The sequence below is a fragment of the Oncorhynchus mykiss genome, chromosome 5, assembly GCF_057628025.1.
Source record: "Oncorhynchus mykiss isolate SJ-2025 chromosome 5, ASM5762802v1, whole genome shotgun sequence".
Classification (NCBI taxonomy): domain Eukaryota; kingdom Metazoa; phylum Chordata; class Actinopteri; order Salmoniformes; family Salmonidae; genus Oncorhynchus; species Oncorhynchus mykiss.
The window spans coordinates 60,522,648-60,542,211 of record NC_143026.1 but is presented as its reverse complement, the minus strand read 5'-3'; the positions used below and the strand labels follow the sequence as shown (position 1 = coordinate 60,542,211).

At 41.7% G+C, this 19,564-nt stretch overlaps 1 protein-coding gene across 2 annotated transcripts; it reads right to left on the bottom strand.

Annotated features, from left to right (window-relative positions):
- Positions 1–12,620: 12,620 nt before the first annotated feature.
- Positions 12,621–18,523, bottom strand: LOC110524171 (N-acetyllactosaminide beta-1,3-N-acetylglucosaminyltransferase 3). Of its 2 annotated transcripts, none has more exons than XM_090235392.1 (2): positions 18,378–18,523; positions 12,621–15,228 (listed from the first exon to the last, which is right to left on the bottom strand). In XM_090235392.1, the coding sequence occupies exon 2, from the start codon at positions 15,216–15,218 to the stop codon at positions 14,058–14,060; it is 1,161 nt and encodes a 386-aa protein (XP_090091518.1). In that variant the 5' UTR covers positions 15,219–15,228; positions 18,378–18,523; the 3' UTR covers positions 12,621–14,057. The 2 variants fall into 2 exon arrangements, with proteins under 2 accessions (XP_090091518.1, XP_021459238.2); XM_021603563.3 differs by lacking the exon at positions 18,378–18,523 and adding an exon at positions 18,310–18,372.
- Positions 18,524–19,564: the final 1,041 nt, after the last annotated feature.

Here is a 19,564-nt window from a genome sequence, read left to right as displayed (position 1 = left end):
AAGAATGTGCAAAGTAGAAATAAAAATAATGGGGTGCAAAGGAGCAAAATAAATAAATAAAATAAAATAAATACAGTAGGGAAAGAGGTAGTTGTTCGGGCTAAATTATATATGGGCTATGTACAGGTGCAGTAATCTGTGAGCTGCTCTGACAGCTGGTGCTTAAAGCTAGTGAGGGAGATAAGTGTTTCCAGATTCAGAGATTTTTGTAGTTCGTTCCAGTCATTGGCAGCAGAGAACTGGAAGGAGAGGCGGCCAAAGAAAGAATTGGTTTTGGGGGTGACCAGAGAGATATACCTGCTGGAGCGCGTGCTAAAGGTGGGTGATGCTATGGTGACCAGCGATCTGAGATAAGGGGGGACTTTACCTAGCAGGATCTTGTAGATGACATGGAGCCAGTGGGTTTGGCGACGAGTATGAAGCGAGGGCCAGCCAACGAGAGCGTACAGGTCGCAATGGTGGGTAGTATATGGGGCTTTGGTGACAAAACGGATGGCACTGTGATAGACTGCATCCAATTTGTTGAGTAGGGTATTGGAGGCTATTTTGTAAATGACATCGCCGAAGTCGAGGATTGGTAGGATGGTCAGTTTTACAAGGGTATGTTTGGCAGCATGAGTGAAGGATGCTTTGTTGTGAAATAGGAAGACAATTCTAGATTTAACTTTGGATTGGATATGTTTGATGTGGGTCTGGAAGGAGAGTTTATAGTCTAACCAGACACCTAGGTATTTGTAGTTGTCCACGTATTCTAAGTCAGAGCCGTCCAGAGTAGTGATGTTGGACAGGCGGGCAGGTGCAGGTAATGATCGGTTGAAGAGCATGCATTTTAGTTTTACTTGTATTTAAGAGCAGTTGGAGGCCACGGTTGTATGGCATTGAAGCTTGCCTGGAGGGTTGTTAACACAGTGTCCAAAGAAGGGCCAGAAGTATACAGAATGGTGTCATCTGCGTAGAGGCTGCACAGTAAAGTTTCTTATCGATGGCGGTTAAGATATCGTTTAGGACCTTGAGCGTGGCTGAGGTGAACCCATGACAAGCTCTGAAACCAGATTGCATAGCAGAGAGGGTATGGTGAGATTCGAAATGGTCAGTAATCTGTTTGTTGACTTGGCTTTTGAAGATCTTAGAAAGGCAGGGTAGGATAGATATAGGTCTGTAGCAGTTTGGGTCAAGAGTGTCCCCCCCTTTGAAGAGGGGGATGACCGCAGCTGCTTTCCAATCTTTGGGATTCTCAGACAACACGAAAGAGAGGTTGAACAGGCTAGTAATAGGGGTGGCAACAATTTCGGCAGATAATTTTAGAAAGAAAGTGTCCAGATTGTCTAGCCCGGCTGGGCGGCAGGGTAGCCTAGTGGTTAGAGCGTTGGACTAGTAATTGGAAGGTTGCAAGTTCAAACCCCCGAGCTGACAAGGTACAAATCTGTCGTTCTGCCCCTGAACAGGCAGTTAACCCACTGTTCCTAGGCCGTCATTGAAAATAAGAATTTGTTCTTAACTGACTTGCCTAGTAAAAAATAAAAAAATAAAAAAAATTGTAGGGGTCCAGATTTTGCAGCTCTTTCAGAACATCAGCTGACTGGATTTGGGAGAAGGAGAAATGGGGAAGGCTTGGGCGAGTTGCTGTGGGGGGTGCAGTGCTGTTGACCGGGGTAGGGGTAGGGGTAGCCAGGTGGAAAGCATGGCCAGCCGTAGAAAAATGCTTATTGAAATTCTCAATTATAGTGGATTTATCAGTGGTGACAGTGTTTCCTATCTTCAGTGCAGTGGGCAGCTGGGAGGAGGTGTTCTTATTCTCCATGGACTTTACAGTGTCCCAGAACTTTTTTGAGTTTGTGTTGCAGGAAGCAAATTTCTGCTTGAAAAAGCTAGCCTTGGCTTTCCTAACTGCCTGTGTATAATGGTTTCTAGCGGTTCAAAATTTCTTGAATGGGGCATGCTTATTTAAGATGGTTAGGAAGGCTCTTTTTTTTAAATAACCAGGCATCCTCTACTGACGGGATGAGATCAATATCCTTCCAGGTTGATTAGAAAGGCCTGCTCGCTGAAGTGTTTCAGGGAGCGTTTGACAGTGATGAGTGGAGGTCGTTTGACCACTGACCCTTTACGGATGCAGGCAATGAGGCAGTGATCGCTGAGATCTTGGTTGAAGACAGCAGAGGTGTATTTAGAGAGCAAGTTGGTTAGGATGATATCTATGAGGGTGCCCGTGTTTACGGCTTTGGGGAGGTACCTGGTAGGTTCATTGATCATTTGTGTGAGATTGAGGGCATCAAGCTTAGAATGTAGGATGGTAGGGGTGTTAAGCATGTTCCAGTTTAGGTCGCCTAGCAGCACGAGCTCTGAAGATAGATGGGGGGCAATCAGTTCACATGTGGTGTCCAGAGCACAGCTGGGGGCAGAGGGTGGTCTATAGCAGGCGGCAATGGAGAGAGACTTGTTTTTAGAGAGGTGGATTTTTAAAAGTAGAAGTTCAAATTGTTTGGGTACAGACCTGGATAGTAGGACAGAACTCTGCAGGCTATCTTTGCAGTAGATTGCAACACCGCCCCCTTTGGCAGTTCTATCTTGTCTGAAAATGTTGTAGCTTGGGATGAACATTTCTGAATTTTTGGTGGTCTTCCTAAGCCAGGATTCAGACACAGTTGGCAGAGTGTGCTAAAGCAGTGAATAAAACAAACTTAGGGAGGATGCTTCTAATGTTAACATGCATGAAACCAAGGCTATTACGGTTACAGAAGTCATCAAAAGAGAGCGCCTGGGGAATAGGAGTGGAGCTAGGCACTGCAGGACCAGAGGAAAAGAGGAGGAGTAGGATAAGGGTACGGATAAAAGCAATGAGAATTGGTCATCTAGAACGTCTGGAACAGAGAGTTAAAGGAGGTTTCTGGGGGCGATAAAATAGCTTCAAGGTATAATGTACAGACAAAGGTATGGTAGGATGTGAATACAGTGGAGGTAAACCTAGGTATTGAGTGATGATGAGAGAGATATTGTCTCTAGAAACATCATTGAAACCAGGAGATGTCATCACATGTGTGGGTGGTGGAACTAATAGGTTGGATAAGGTATAGTGAGCAGGACTAGAGGCGCTACAGTGAAATAAGCCAATAAACACTAACCAGAACAGCAATGGACAAGGCATATTGACATTAAGGAGAGACATGCTTAGTTGAGTGATCAAAAGGGTCCAGTGAGTAGTGAGGTTGGTTGGGGTCACGGCGATTCAGACAGCTAGCCGGGCCATCAGTAGCAAGCTAGCATAGGATGGAGGTCTGTTTTTAGCCACCTCGTGCGTTTCTGTCGGTAGGATTAGTGGGGTTCCGTGTGGTTGATGGGATCAATCCAATTCTCAAAAAAAAATAGATATAGTTATAGAGGCCCAAGAAAAAAGAAAAAAAATAGTCCGATAGGTCTATTCAGATAGCAGCCGATAAGACAGCTAACGATTAGCGGACCGCAGATGGGCGTTCAGGTAACGTCGCGACGGAGGAGCCAGCTGGATAACTCCCTGGGGCAGATAACGTCGGTAGTCCAGTTGTGAAGGCCCGGTGGGGCTCCGCGTTGGCAGTAAAACGGGTCCGGATAGGTAATTGTAGCCCAGGAGTGGCTGATGGAACTCTTCAGCTGGCTTGCTTCGGAATAATTGATGTATGCTCCGGAATCGACGAAAGCCGATAGTCACACGGATAGCAGCTAGCTAGCTGCGAGATCCAGGTATAAATGTCCAGAGCTTGCGGTTGAAATCCGGGGACATGGAGAGAAAAATAGGTCCAGTATGTTCCGGTCCGAGTCGCGCCGTACAAAACTGGCGATAGATTTTCGAGCTAAAGGATAGCTGATGACCACAAACCGTGGTTAGCTGAATACTAACGATTAGCCAGTAAAGAAGCTAACTAGCTTCTGGTTAGCTTCAGGCTAGCTTCTGGTTAGCTTCTGGCTAACTTCTGGCTAGCTTCTGGCTAGCTTCTGGCTAGCTTCTATGGAGGGTTACAGATTTGAGGGAAATAATACTTTCTTTTTTATATATATATAAATTGGTGAGGCGGGTTGCAGGAGAGTGTTTTGAAGATGAGTTTATGGAAAATAAAAAAATATATTTAAAAACGTATGCAAAGAACGTTGTAAATATATATATATACGGGACACGACAAGACGAGGACAAAAGACGTCTGACTGCTATGCCATCTTGGTGACAATATTGCGGGAAAGGGGGAAAACGTCATCATACAAAATAAAACACCAACTAAGAAAACCCGTCCCACTTATTCATTCACAGCACTCCAAAATACATCCCTACACAGGCTCAGGGGCCTGTGATGGTGGTACATTCGCCGACAGGAATTCTTGCATGGACTCGGCTGTGAAACCACAAAAACCAAAAAACTTTCAGTGGCATTCACAATGATTTCAATGTTCTTAGACTTCTTCTCCACGTGTGCTGTACAGTTTATGCCCATTGCAATAAATAATACAAAGTCCACCTTTTAAAAATGTATAATTTCACTATCCCTCAGTTGATAAGAACTCTGGTCATGTTAGCTCTACTACCATTGTTTCTTCCCCGCCACTCGTTCCTTCTAATCGTCTCACCGCCTCCAGATAAGAGACACGCTGGACATGCCTTACCCTTGCCACCTCATTCTCCTTCACCCTAACAGGGCACTCCAGGAATTCAGGCGCATGTTCACCTCCACAGTTGCAGAATTTCACATCATCTGGCATATGATAGTCTTCCCTTCTGCACACACTTGACACATGACCAAATATTTTACATTTATGACACTGAAGGGGCTTATGCACAAAAAGCATGTATCGTAGCTTATGTACAAAATCATGAATCCTAACTTTATATAAGAAGGGAGAGACTCTTCATCAAAGAACAGTAGCATGGATGAAGTTAATATATTTTCTCCATCCACCATACAGGTCAGTCAACGTGCATCAACCACTCCATCGGTGTCTTCCGTAATATCCTCTGCCTTTATTTCTTGTGCCACCCCAGAAATAATCCCCTTGATAGTTGCCCGGCTACGAAAATCTATACAAGAAACCTTCCACTCCGATATATTTTTGAGTCTTAAAACACACTTCTTCTGCTCGGCAGACACACAAAAAATCTAAATAAGATCACTTCTTGTGACTCTCGCCGACTTCACACTTTCCTTCAAAACACTCCAGATTTTCCTCGAGACGTTAAATTAATTTCCCAAGAAGTATTGATTTCAAAACCCTCACCCCGACTAAAAACAAGTCTAGTGGTTTCCTATTTTCCACCACAGCTTTCGATCTCTTGTTCCCCTTTTCTTCGCCACTGTAACCCACTCATTCTCTCTTTCTGTACTATTAGCTTCACCCGTCTCACTGGCAGTTTCAGTAAAGGCCACAGCTACAAGTTCTCCAGGCCTGCACATCTCAGACGACCTGAAGTGATCCCTTTACACAGACAGTGCAGTGAAGACGGCACAACAGCGCCTCTTCAACCTTAGGAGGCTGAAGAGTTTCGGCTTAGCCCATAAGAACCTCACAAACTTTTACAGATGCACCATTGAGAGCATCCTGTTGGGCTATATCAACACCTGGTACAGCAATTGCAACGTCCACAAACACAGGGCTCTCCAGAGGGTGGTGCGGAAAGCCCAACGCATCACATGGGGAACACTGCCTGCCGTCCTTGACATCTCCAGAACCCGGTGCCAAGAAGATCATCATGGACCTCGTCACTCGAGCCACGGCCTATTCACCACGAAGACAGTACAGGTTTTTTATTTTTAACATTTATTTAACTAGGCAAGTAAGTCAAGAACAAATTCTTATTTACAATGACAGCCTTGCCCGGCCAAACCCTAACCCGGACGACGCTGGGCCAATTGTGCACCGCCCTATAGGACTCCCAATCACAACCAGTTGTGATACAGCCTGGAATCGTCTGTAGTGACACCTCTAGCACTGAGATGCAGTGCCTTAGACCGCTGCGCCAGTCGGGTTCAAAGTTGGGACCAAGAGACTGATAAACAGCTTCTATCTCTAGGCCATTATACTTTTAAACAGTCACCACTAGCTGGCCTCTGCCCAGTACCCTTCCCTGAACCTTATTCACTGTTACTAGCTGGCTACCACCCGGTACGCAACCCTGCATCTTAGAGACTGCTGCCCTATGTACAGTACATAATCATTGAACACTGGTCACTTTAGTAATGTTTACACACTGTTTTATCCACTTTATATGTATATACTGTTTTCTAGTTATGCTCATCCTATATAACTACTGCTGTACACACCTTTTCTATTCATATACTGTCCATATTGTCTATACACTATTATTCAGTACATTCGGAAAGTATTCAGACACCTTGACTTTTTCCACATTTTGTTATGTTGCAGCCTTATTCTACAATGTATTTAAAAAATAATTGTAAAATAATTTTCAATTGATTGAACATGATTTGGAAACGCACAGTCTTGTCTATATAAGGCCCCACAGTTGACAGTGTATGTCAGAGAAAAAAACAAGCAGTGAGGTCAAAGGAATTGTCCGTAGAGCGCTGAGACGGGATTGTGTCGAGGCACAAATCTGAGGAAGGGTACCAAAACATTTCTGAAGCATTGAATGTCCCCAAGAACACAGTGGCCTCGGGGGAGAAGGGCCTTGGTCAGGAAGGTGACCATGAACCCGATGGTCACTCTGACAGAGCTCCAGAGTTCCTCTGTGGAGATGGGAGAATCTTCCAGAAGGACAACCATCTCTGTAGCACTCCGCCAATCATGCCTTTATGGTAGAGTGGCCAGGAAGCCACTCCTCAGTAAAAGGCAAATGACAGCGCACTTGGAGTTTGCCAAAAAGGCACCTAAAGGACTCTCAGACCATAAGAAACAAGATTCTCTGGTCTGGTGAAACCAAGATTGATCTCTTTGTCCTGAATGCCAAGCGTCACATCTGGAGGAAACTGGCACCATCCCTACGGTGAAGAATGGTGGTGGCAGCATTATTCTGTGGGGATATGTTTCAGTTGCAGCATGTTCTGGTCCACTATATGGGACTCTGACAGTTCAGGCTTCTCAGGTAAGTATTAGGGAAAATGTGGCATCTGTAAATCCTTTTTGGAGCCGTTGGAACCTGTGTGGGCCTGGGCTGCCTTGGGCTTCCTAATGTGTCACCCTCTGAGCCGGCTTGCAGCGTGAATGTATGGTCCCATAGTATGTTATACCAAGTGACCAACTGAAAGGGAATGAACAGTTATGAATATTACTACTGTTACCTGAAGGAGGGAACGAGGCATAACATATTTGGGTTTAGGCTCGCTGAAGAGCAGAACTGAATTGAGGAAATGGATGTGAACCCCGATATTATAGCCTGGAAGGAATGGATTCCGGGGGCGGGCTCAGTATCCACTGGGTCGTTGAGTGCGACTTCGGTGACGAGGATTGGTCATTGACGTATGTTCTACTTCGTTCCCTCCTTCATGTTAAATGTGCAACCAGAGGGGAAAAAAAACTCTAGACCACCTTTATTCCACACACAGAGATGCATACAAAGCTCTCCCTCGCCCTCCATTTGGCAAATCTGACCATAATTATATCCTCCTGATTCCTGCTTACAATAAAAAACTAAACTCCAACCAGAAGCCATGGATTACAGGCAACATCCACACTGAGCTAAAGGCTAGAGCTGCCGCTTTTAAGGAGCTGGACTCCTTAAAAGGACTCTAACCCTGAAGCTTACAAGAAATCCCGCTGTGCCATCGAATCAACCAACAAACAGGCAAAGCGTCAATACAGGACTAAGATCGAATTGTACTAGAACCGGCTCTGAAGCTCGTGCAGTTTAAAAAATACAAATAAGAATAAGAAATATACCAGATATACCAATCCTGCCTGTTTGCATCACTGGTATATTTCTTATTCTTATTTGTATTTTTTAAACTGCATTGTTGGTTAGGGGCTTGTAAGTATGCATTTCACTGTTAGGTTTATATACCTGTTGTATTCAGCGCAAGTGACTAATACATTTAGATTTTTTTATTTGATTTGAATACTTACGTAATTGTGATATTTCAGTATTTTTACCGCTTTTTGCTTTGTCATTATGGGATATTGTGTGTAGATTGATGAGGAAAAAAGCAATTTAATCCATTTTAGAATAAGGCTGTAATGCACTGTACTTCCATTCATTTTTTAAACTTGAGGCCCTAGAGCAAAACCAATGTTTTCGTGAGAGTTTCACCTTTCCACAGGGATTTCATATTAGTGTGTAGCCCAAACTGTTCAGACACTACAGACAGAAGTTGGCAGATCGGTTTGAATTGACACATTTTTATAGAGATTTTTTTATTACAGTAGCAGTTAAAAGTTTGAACACACCTACTCATTCAAGGGTTTTTCTTTATTTTTTACTCATTTCTACATTGTAGAATAATAGTGAAGACATCAAAACTATGAAATGACACATATGGAAGGAATCATGTAGTAACCATTTATTTGTATTTTTTATAAATCAAAAATATATTTTAAATTCTTCGAAGTAGCCACCATTTGCCTTGATGACAGCTGTGCACACTCTTGGCAACCCCTCCCCTAATTGGAGTAAACTAATGGAAAGTAACACGTAGGCTTCTCCTTCCAGCGTATACATACTATATATATTTGACGGACACAGTATATTTTACATTACTTATTTTTTGTTTGTTTTATTTAGGTATTAGAGAGGTGCACAGTTACACTGTCTGTACATTTTGAATAGCTGTTAGGGTTAGGGTTAAAGATCTTCAGGGCTATGTAATACTTGACAGTGTACTTATGAGGCGATTACAACACATTATTACCTTGTGTAGTAACTTTTCAATGTCACCAAACCAGGATGTGGGGGGGGGGGGGGGGGGGGACAGTGCACATTAAACAACGTTTCTGTAAAAGTGCCGGGTTTTGGCCAGCCGGCTAATTTTCAACCGCAGTCCCTGGGCAAGTTATTAAAAACAATAAAAAATAAATTTACAAACTGTAAAAATACCCACTTCTTTACAGGGTGGTAAATCGTGTAAGGGGAGTGCCAGTGAAAATATTGGCAGTAGCAGAAACCTATGACTCATCAGGAATGACTTGAAGGGCTGGGTACTCCTTATACAGGAAAATGCCTCTCCTTTGAATATGTCAACATTGCAGCTTCGGATGGAAGCAGACACTTATGACGTCACCTACAGTGCATGCTGACTTAATTCATCCTTAAAGAAAACGTCAATTTCATCTAGCCAATGACAACATGCTCTGGTATTAAACCAAGAAACAAGTTATATTAACCAATATTCAAAAGGACATGCTAGAATTTCTTCATAAAACATCCTGGGAATAGGCTATGGAATTAAACAATTTTTATTTGGATCGATATCCTAGTTGTAAAGCAACACATTATCAAAGCTTATTGTGAAATTACTTAGTTTTACTTTGTGCAACTGGCTCAGTGTGATTGTGGTTTTATTAAAACACGTGAACTTTGCCTTTAAAAGGCTAATTGTCGACAGTAGACCTTCTCTGAATACTTATGTAAATAAGGTATTTCTGTTTTTATTTTTAATATATTTGTAACAATTTTTTTTTATCTAAAAACTTGTTTTCGCTTTGTCATTATGGGGTATTTTATGTAGATTGATGAGGAAAATATGTTACTTAATCCATTTTAGAATAAGCCTGTAATGTAACAAAATCTTGAAAAAGAGAAGGGGTCTGAATACTTTCCGAATGCACTGTATATCAAGTAAATTAAATAAAACGTGTTATTCAATTCCAACTGCATAACAGACAAAGTACAAATGTAGGATCTTAATGGAATAACCCTGTTGCAGGAGAACTTAAGAAATAACAAAAGAAAATAATTGAGGTTTAAAAAGACTTCCCTTACGAAAAATGTAACAACCCCTACAAAAATGGCCATACCTCAATTACCTCGACACCAGTGCCCCCCGCACATTGACTTTGGTTTTCCTATATACAGGGGGGTACTGGTACAAAGTCCCAAAGGCTGGGCCTAATATAGTGTATAAGAGGTCAATGAAAATGAAGAAATCATGTGACTAAGCTAAATAAAAATAAACTATATTATGAAACAAAGATCAATTATATAAAATAATGATACTAAAAAGCTTTGGAGCACCTAAAATTAAATTTTGGGGAAAAAAGCCAACTCGGCTTCATCATACATTGAATCAGATGGCTCATTTATCACAAAACCCACTGATATTACCAACTACTTTAATTACTTTTTCATTGGCAAGATAAACAAACTTAGGGATGACATGCCAGCCACAAACACTGACACTACACATCCAAGTATATCTGACCAAATTATGAAAGACAAGAATTGTGCTTTTGAATTACGTAAAGTCAAATGTGGAAGAAGGGTCTGACAATCTGGATGGAAAATTACTGAGGATAATAGCGGACGATATTGCCACTCCTATTTGCCACATCTTCAATTTAAGCCAACTAGAAAGTGTGTGCCCTCAGGCCTGTAGGGAAGCTAAAGTCATTCCACCACCCAAGAATAGTAAAGCCCCCCTTACTGGCACAAATAGCCTGACCAATCAGCCTGTTACCAACCCTTAGTAAACTTCTAGAAAAAATGGTGTTTGACCAGATACAGTCCTATTTCACAGTAAACAAATTGACAACAGACTTTCAGCACGCATATAGGGAAGGACACTCAACAAGCCCGGCACTTACACAAATGACTAATGATTGGCTGAGAGGAACTGATGATAAAATTATTGTGGGGGCTGTCTTGTTAGAATTCAGTGCAGCTTTTGACATTATCGATCATAGTCTGCTGCTGGAAAAATATATGTGTTATGACTTTACACCCCCTGCTATAATGTGGATAAAGAGTTACTTGTCTAACAGAACACAGAGGGTGTTCTTTAATGGAAGCCTCTCAAACATCATCCAGGTAGAAGCAGGAATTCCCAAGGGTAGTTGTTTAGGCCCCTTGCTTTTTTCAATCTTTACTTAACAACATGCTACTGGCTTTGAGTAAGGCCAGGGTGTGTATGTATGTATGCGGCTGACAACACTATACACGTCAGTTACTACAGCGACTGAAATGACTGCAACACTTAACAAAGAGCTGCAGTTAGTTTCAGAATGGGTAGCAAGGAATAAGTTAGTCCTTAATATTTCCAAAACTAAAAGCATTGTATTTGAGACAAATCATCTACTAAACCCTAAACCTCAACTACATCTCATAATGAATAATGTGGAAATTGAGCAAGTTGAGGTGACGAAACTGCTTTGGAGTAACCCTGGAATGTAAACTGTCATGATCAAAACCTATTGACACAACAGTAGCTGTGATGGGGAGAAGTCTGTCCATAATAAAGCACTGCTCTACCTTCTTAACAGCACTATCAACAAGACAGGTCCTACAGGCCCTGGTTTTGTCGCACATAGACTACTGTTCAGTCGTGTGGTCAGGTGCCACAAAGAGGGACTTGGGAAAATTGCAGTTGGCTCAGAACACGGCAGCACGGCTGGCCCTTAAAAGTAAACAGAGAGCTAACATTAATGACATGCATGTACATCTCTCATGGGTCAAAGTGGAAGAGAGATTGACTTCCTCATTACATGTTTTTGTAAGAGGAGTTGACAAGCGGAAGGTACCAAGCTGACTGTTTAAAAAACTAGCACACAGCTCGGAAACCCATGCATACCCCACAAGACATGCCACCAGAGGTCTCTTCACAGTCCCCAAGTCCAGAACAGACTATGGAAGGCACACAGTACTACATAGAGCCATGACTACATGGAACTCTATTCCACACTGGGTAACTGATGCAAGCAGTAGAATCAGATTTAAAAAGCAGGTAAAAATACACCTTATGGAACAGCAGGGACTGTGAAGTGACAAACATAGGCACAGACACATGCATACACACATGATAACATACGCACTATACACACACGTACACATGGATTTTGCGTTGTAGATATGTGGCAATGGAGTATGGGCCTCCTGCCAAGGCAGCAGCTAATGGGGATCCATAATAAATACAAATACTAAAATGTATACCTGGTGCTAACATGCATCCTTTGTCCTGATCTTGTCCATGTTCTGACCGTGCCCAAATTTTTGGACAAGTGTAGATGATTAAAATAGCATTGGGATCTGATCTTCCCAGGGGCGGACTGCCCTGGCATTTCTAACACAACGGATCATTTTTTTCTGGAAGCCTCCACACCGGCCCATTTTTTTCCGAGGCCCCCTTTATTAGACAAATAATGACACTTTTGCTTAAAAAAAAAAAGTGTGTGTGGTCATGGAAAATCAGCTAATTGTATCACAAGTAGCGCTGAAAAATTGCTTAAACTATGATGCATTAATTGAATACCTGTTTCTAATGTTAATTTATGTCCCTAATCCATTAAAATAAACCAATTAGAAAATGAAAAAAGGCTAAATATTAAAGTTAGATACATGTTCAGTTGTAACTCACTGGCATTGAATAATTATCGTCCTTTCAAAACAGCATCAATGATGAGATGGAATGATTGTGCTACTATGCCTTCCTTCTTTTAATCACTGACCTGATTCTGACATGGTCAGATTGCGATAGTAATGAAGTGGAAACCTGGAACCCCCCAAAAATCCCCTTTATTATAAAGCATTGCATGCATCTATTATATGCGGGTCCGGGAAAGAATAGACCTTTATATAAAATGATTTCACACAATTGTACATAGTTTTACATGACTGGAGACATTAGACAAATCTTTTTTAATACCACACAAATGACCGAAATGACAATTAAAAGTCTGTGTTCGTGTGTGTGATTAAAGACAAATAAATCACACACGCAATTTGCAACAACACTGTGTGAGAGTTCAGCGACCAGCCAGATGAAGACTAAATGACAGCACCCTCCTCAGGGGACAGGTATTCAGTGTGAAGCCAATTAGTACACAGCTGGGACCACTAATTGCTTTGAGTCTTCCTCCTATATCGGTGTGCCAGGAGAGGAGCTGGGGGAGGATTGGGAGTAGAGACGAGGACCTGTGAGGGCGTGGGTTTTTCCTACCTCAGAGAAAGCATCTGGGACTGGGCACCTTGTCTCTCTGTTAACCTAGGCAGGTTTTAGGTAGAGAGAAGCGTTCCTCCTGTAACTGTTACGTATAGACGATAGTTTAAGACAGGAGTAGCTGTTCATTGTTTTGCTTTCTCTTTTTGGCCACAGCCTTTAGGCCAACAGCTTAGTTCTTGTTTTGTTACGCTGGTGTTTCAGCGTTGGATGTCCCCTGTACTGGAGTTATTTTGTCGGGCGAAAGAAGACCCGTTTAGTAAATGATACAAAAGAAAAGGAACCCACAACCACTGCCTCTGGTCTGTTCATTTTATGTCTCCAACCTGTGTTAGGGTGCGACGGACAAACTGATCTGTTCACAATTGTTATACAAATGGATAAAAAGTATATTCTATAAACATGCAGTCAGCATTAGATTCACAGAAAGACACACAGGTGTTCATCCTCTGATTATGAATTTAAAAAGAGAACATTTTCAAGAAAACATTTCCAAAGAACAAACAGAATGCCTAAAGACAAAGAATGCCCTGTCTAACCGTTATTGTGCAGTGAACCACAACAGTTTCCTATCTGAGCTTAGCGGGTGGTGGCGTGTTCCTGAGGCACTGTGGTTTACACTAGAGTGTTCAGATAAAAAGGTCAAACACAGCAGACAAGGAGTGTAAAGAATGAGAGAATCAACGGCTAAACAAAATGGACATTCATTTCCCCTTTAAAGTATAATAAATAAAAGTGATGCATAGTGACAGGTATACACGTCTACTCATTTTTTTTTTTGGGGGGGGGGGGATTATAAATCAATGTGTCGTCAATCATTTACATGAATAACAGTGCCAGCTGTCAAATTTCACAGTAACCTGCCATATGCCAATAGATCCGGCATTGTTCAAACATCTGTAGGAATAACACCTGCTTTGAGAGAGCACACCTCAGTAATTGCTTGGCAAAAAAAGATTGGAAAAAGGAACCTGAGCAGGCGTCTGATTTCAAGGGTTAAAGTGAACCTTGCAAATTCCCACATTTCAAGTTAGGTTCATGTATTCCATGCCACATAATATATATCTGATGGGGTAGAAATCTGTGTACTAGAATTATTTCCCTGTAATAACAAGGGTCGTAAGCGTCCACTTTTTGGGAGGGGACTTGCAGTCCAGCAGTCTTGACACCAAAATGGGACTCTGGCCTAAGACCAGCCTTTTCCAGACACATTCCCATGTAGACGTCGTCAATTGGCAAAATGGGAATGGTATGGGACATTTTGTAAATGACCATAGCTGTGTATCCAGAGAGCAGGAAACCCCCTCCACCACAATAAGGGGGATACGAGTCTGACTCTTGAACCTGGACTGGGACATAGTATTTGCTCCCTGACTCTCTAATGGGTCCGACATAGCGGATTAGATAGCCCGCAAAAAGGTGCTTGTCACCATCTTTGTTTTCTTGGCTCTGAAGGAAGTCCACCATGTTATCTGTGTTCGCGAAGATATCATCGTCACCGTTGAAGAGAAATCTGGCCTGGCGGCAGTTCTTGTCCATCCACTCTAGGAACACGATTTGCTTCAGGGTGAGGTTGAAGAAGGAGTCATTGAAGTCCCACTGCAAGATAACATTATGCTCACGATTCTCCAGTCGTAAAAGCTTGTTTAGCGTGCGCTTCTCAAAGCCTGTGCCTGTGGTTCCAGAGAGAAAAATCCTGCGGATCCACACTTCGTTTTGCAGTCTCTCCTTGGCCCAGGTTTTCCGTAGTACCTCACGGCGGTCGTAATTCACGGGTGAGCTTTTTATGACCAGCAGAAGGAAGACGTCAGCAGACTTGTGAGGGCCTCCACATTTATCAGGTACGTCCAGCAGCATTGGGAAGTGGCGGCAATGACGATAGAAGAGGAAGTTTTGGATGTGACCAGGCAGAGAGGAAAATCCTGACACATTTGCGGCAGACTCATTCCGTTGACAATGGCCCCAGTTGAAAACACCTGCGCTCTCACTGGTTGGTTTCTGAGGTCTGTTTTTGTAGGTTAATTCCTTTCTGTTTATCTGGACATGGTTAGAGGGTTCATCAGGGGGAATGTCCTCTTTAAAAAAAATGATGACCAGGCACAGAATGGCTATTACAAGTAAAGCTGTCACCTCAAGCAAACGAGAAGACCTTCTCATCCTTGTTGCTCTGTAATGAGAAAAAACAAGACTTGCTTTTAAAATGGGCCACAAATACATCTGTGTTTCTTGTCCCTGTACAAAGAACAACTATTTTAGATGACACAGTCTTAAGCTCTAATTGGTTGACATACTATAAATTGAGAAATTTGGTGACTGAATTGAACAAAAATAAGAAATTATATTATGAAACCAAGTTAAATGACATTGTAAAACTGCTTTGGAGTACCACAAACGATATCATGGGCAGAAAACACAAATCATCTCCATCATTCATTGACGTTTAATCATTTCAATTACTACTTCACTAGTAAAATGAAAAAACTTTGTTGCAGTTCTATGCCCAAAATATGTCTGCAGAATATTTTTTAACCAAATGCTTCCTACAGTATGACAAACATAAGATGACTGAGACAGTCATTACTGAGGAAAATAGTATTCAATTTGAAATAAAGAAATTGTCACACGAATGCATAAAAAAGTATATTCTATAAACATGCAGTCAGCATTAGATTCACAGAAAGACACAGGTGTTCATCCTCTGATTATGAATTTAAAAAGAGAACATTTTCAAGAAAACATTTCCAAAGAACAAACAGAATGCCTAAAGACAAAGAATGCCCTGTCTAACCGTATTTTGTGCAGTGAACCACAACAGTTTCCTATCTGAGCTTAGCGGGTGGTGGCGTGTTCCTGAGGCACTGTGGTTTACACTAGAGTGTTCAGATAAAAAGGTCAAACACAGCAGACAAGGAGTGTAAAGAATGAGAGAATCAACGGCTAAACAAAATGGACATTCATTTCCCCTTTAAAGTATAATAAATAAAAGTGATGCATAGTGACAGGTATACACGTCTACTCATTTTTTTTTGGGGGGGGGGATTATAAATCAATAATCAACTATCTATCTCTATGATGTAGAAGAGTACTATTGATTCAAATCCTTTCAACCTTTGGACAATGACGTCCTTCAGGGGTTAGGCAGGGGTGTGACAATAATGAAATACCAACTCAAATGAGATCAAGTGTAAAATCAGTATTAGGTAGTTCTTGGCATATGCATTCAATTTTCTCAATTGCATCATAGGACTGCAGTAATGGAAATGCAAGGCAATAGGGTGGCAACTGATCCAATGTTGTCATGTCTGGTGAAAATAAGTGGAACAAGCCGACAGTTCTGGACGTTCATCAAGACATGTTATGCAAAGTGGATGAGCAATTTCTCAAACAACTGGGGGAAAAAAAACAGCAAGAAAAATAGATAGCACTGTTAAGTAAAGGTTAATGCCATACAACAATTTCAGAAATGTGCTTATAGTTGGGTGTTTACTTGCGTATCAAGGCTTTCTTCCCGTTTGAGGCTAGAAAGCAGCTTTTTCAAAACACTTTTCTTTCTGTAATTGATTGTGGCGACTTATTGGATCTGCATGCAGCCTCTTCTGTGTTAAAGAGACTGTTTATCATGCATCTCCGCGTTTTTTAAATAAATTCTCACCCACCTTTGCGCCTTGTATCAAATGGTGGTTCATCCAATATAGATCAATAGAGGACTCATCTTTATGTCTGTGCTATTATAGTGTCTGTGACAGCATGGGTAGCGCCATTGAGGCTACAACCTATAAGAATCCCCACCCAGTTGACTAAATTGACTACTTTAAAATGGCGGAAGCATGGTTTGAAGCCCTCAATGGCGCTGCTCATGCTAAAATTGCCTTTTTGCCATTAGAGGTCCCTATCATTCTCAATGGTTCATCTACAAAGCCCTTCTGGGTAACCTAAACTCCCCCTCTACCTTGGTAGCCTGCTCTCCTTCACCACTAGCAGTTACTAGATGCAGTCTACTAGGTTGTTGCTACATAAAGTCCCCAGGGCCGTTACCAAGTGAGGAAAGATTGCCTTTTCCTATTGTTAACCAGAAATAGCCGACACTCGAACAGCTGATGTTTTGGTGGTGTCGGAGGTGTGTGTGTGTAATCTAACTGCGTTGGAGCTGTCAAATCGATGAGCAGCTGCTCTTTATCATGGCCACAAAAAGCCACACCCATCCCACTCACGTTAGAAGTTTAGAAAAAGAAAGTGGAGGCTATAAATAATGACGGTCAAATTGAAAATCATTCAACTAAATCATTTGGATTTCTATCAGCCTAATCAAGGTGTAGATTACATTATATCTCACATTCAAGTGTTCAAACTTGTAAACAAGGTTGAATGGGATTTCTCTTCATTTGGCAGCATGCAGCCAATGGCAATGTCCGCTTTAGGTATAGACCTAATGCCAGGAGCCGCTTGTGGATTTGACAGCTCTAACGCAGTTCAACCTTAGGCACTGTCAAAACAACCGAGACTCCCTAAAAACATGCCACTTCAATACAGCTACAACTTTTTTTCTGGTTAATAATGGGGGCCTCAAGGGAAGATATGGGCCGGTGTGTAAGAAATGCCAGAGCTGATTTCTGGTCCCAGTCCACCCCTGTTGACAACCCTATGCCCACACACACACTGTTCAAGTGCTTGTATAATTAAAATTAGAAATACATATTAAGCTACTAACCAATGTGATTGTGACAGTGTTGTAGTGTAGGTGAATTTCTTTAATTCATTGACAATAAGAGGAAAGTGGTGTCCCCCAGTCAATCGTGTGCAATCTGAAACCGTCTGCCCGTTTTAAAACTTTTTTTTAATCCAACTGTGAATTTACAGGCGAACAATTTCTTATAATAACCACATGTGCCTCTGTCACAGTAATTAAGCAAATATCCTCTATACTAGTAGGTATTTCGCTGTAATGCTTAGCCTACAATTGATAGTGGCTCATGCCTATAGTTCCTAAACTTCTCTCTGGGTAGCTTAGCCTACGGATCTGCACGACTTTATTCTAATTGTATTGGAACGTCCAAAAGCAGTTTATTTGTTTGTTCGTATCAATAAAATTGATCTGTCATTACTTTTTAGTGATTATATTCGTATAAGTTACGCCAACAAACAAACCAATATAGTAGCCTATATGTATTTGTAGTATGGTGAACTTATACAACTAATTCATTGCCATAGAAAAGCATATCTGCATATTTACAATGCACTTGTTTCTTACCTTTTCCCCCTTCCGACAGAACGTCTGGTGTTGACTTGGCTCACTCTGAAAATTATAAATACACTTACCTCTTAGCGCTGGGCGTTATTCACCAGGGGCACCGTTCAGTACGAACACATTCTAGAACGTTGCAGATAGAAATACCACAAACAGAGCCGATGTGATTACTTATTCTGCATGTCAGTGATGCATGCTTGTTTTATATAGCGTTCCAAAACGTTGTATCCTTCTGAACACTTACCTATTACATTTAATGTCCCTGAATATGCGCCTTGCGTCACCTCAACCCTTCCACGAATCACAGGCTAAGATAAATGTAATGTATTCATTAAAGGGGCAATATGCATTGGTACATCTTTTTCTTTTTTAAACTTTTAAATGAATTATACTGTATCACAAGAGGTTGGTGGCACCTTAATTGGGGAGGTTGGGCTCGTGGTAATGGCTGGAGTGGAATAGTGGAATGGTAGCAAATACATCAAACAAACACATGGTTTCCAAGTGTTTGATGCCATTCCATTTGCTCTGTTCCACCCATTATTAAGAGCCGTCTTCCACTCGTCAGCCGCCACTGTACTGTATAGACTCATTGATTGGTTGCAACCTGGTCTCAGAGCATTTAGTAATATTATTTTCGGAAATCCGAGACACACCATTTAGTATGATATGTCATGTTATGTTAGGCTACAGTACATTAGGCTTCCAATTTAATAGTGGTCGTACAATATAGTACGAATTGTGGGACATGTAGTATCCTACGTCTTGATTGCACATTTGCCCCAGTATGCTTTGACCTGTTTGGTATGATAAATGACCTTACCTTAGGTTACATTACATAGGCTACCAATGGAATAGCGGTCCTAAACTCAGCAAAAAAAGAAACATCCCTTTTTCAGGACCCTGTCTTTCAAAGATAATTTGTAAAAATCCAAATAACTTCACAGATCTTCACTGTAAAGGGTTTAAACACTGTTTCCCATGCTTGTTCAATGAACCATAAACAATGTGGAACGGTCGTTAAGACACTAACAGCTTACAGACGGTAGGCAATTAAGGTCCCAGTTATAGAAACTTAGGACACTAAAAAGGCCTTTCTACTGACTCTGAAAAACACCAAAAGAAAGATGCCCAGGGTCCCTGCTCATCTGCATGTAACAACACCTGCACAGGATCGGTACATCCGATCCTCAAACCTGCGGGACAGGTACAGGATGGCAACAACATCTACCCGAATTACACCAGGAATACACAATCC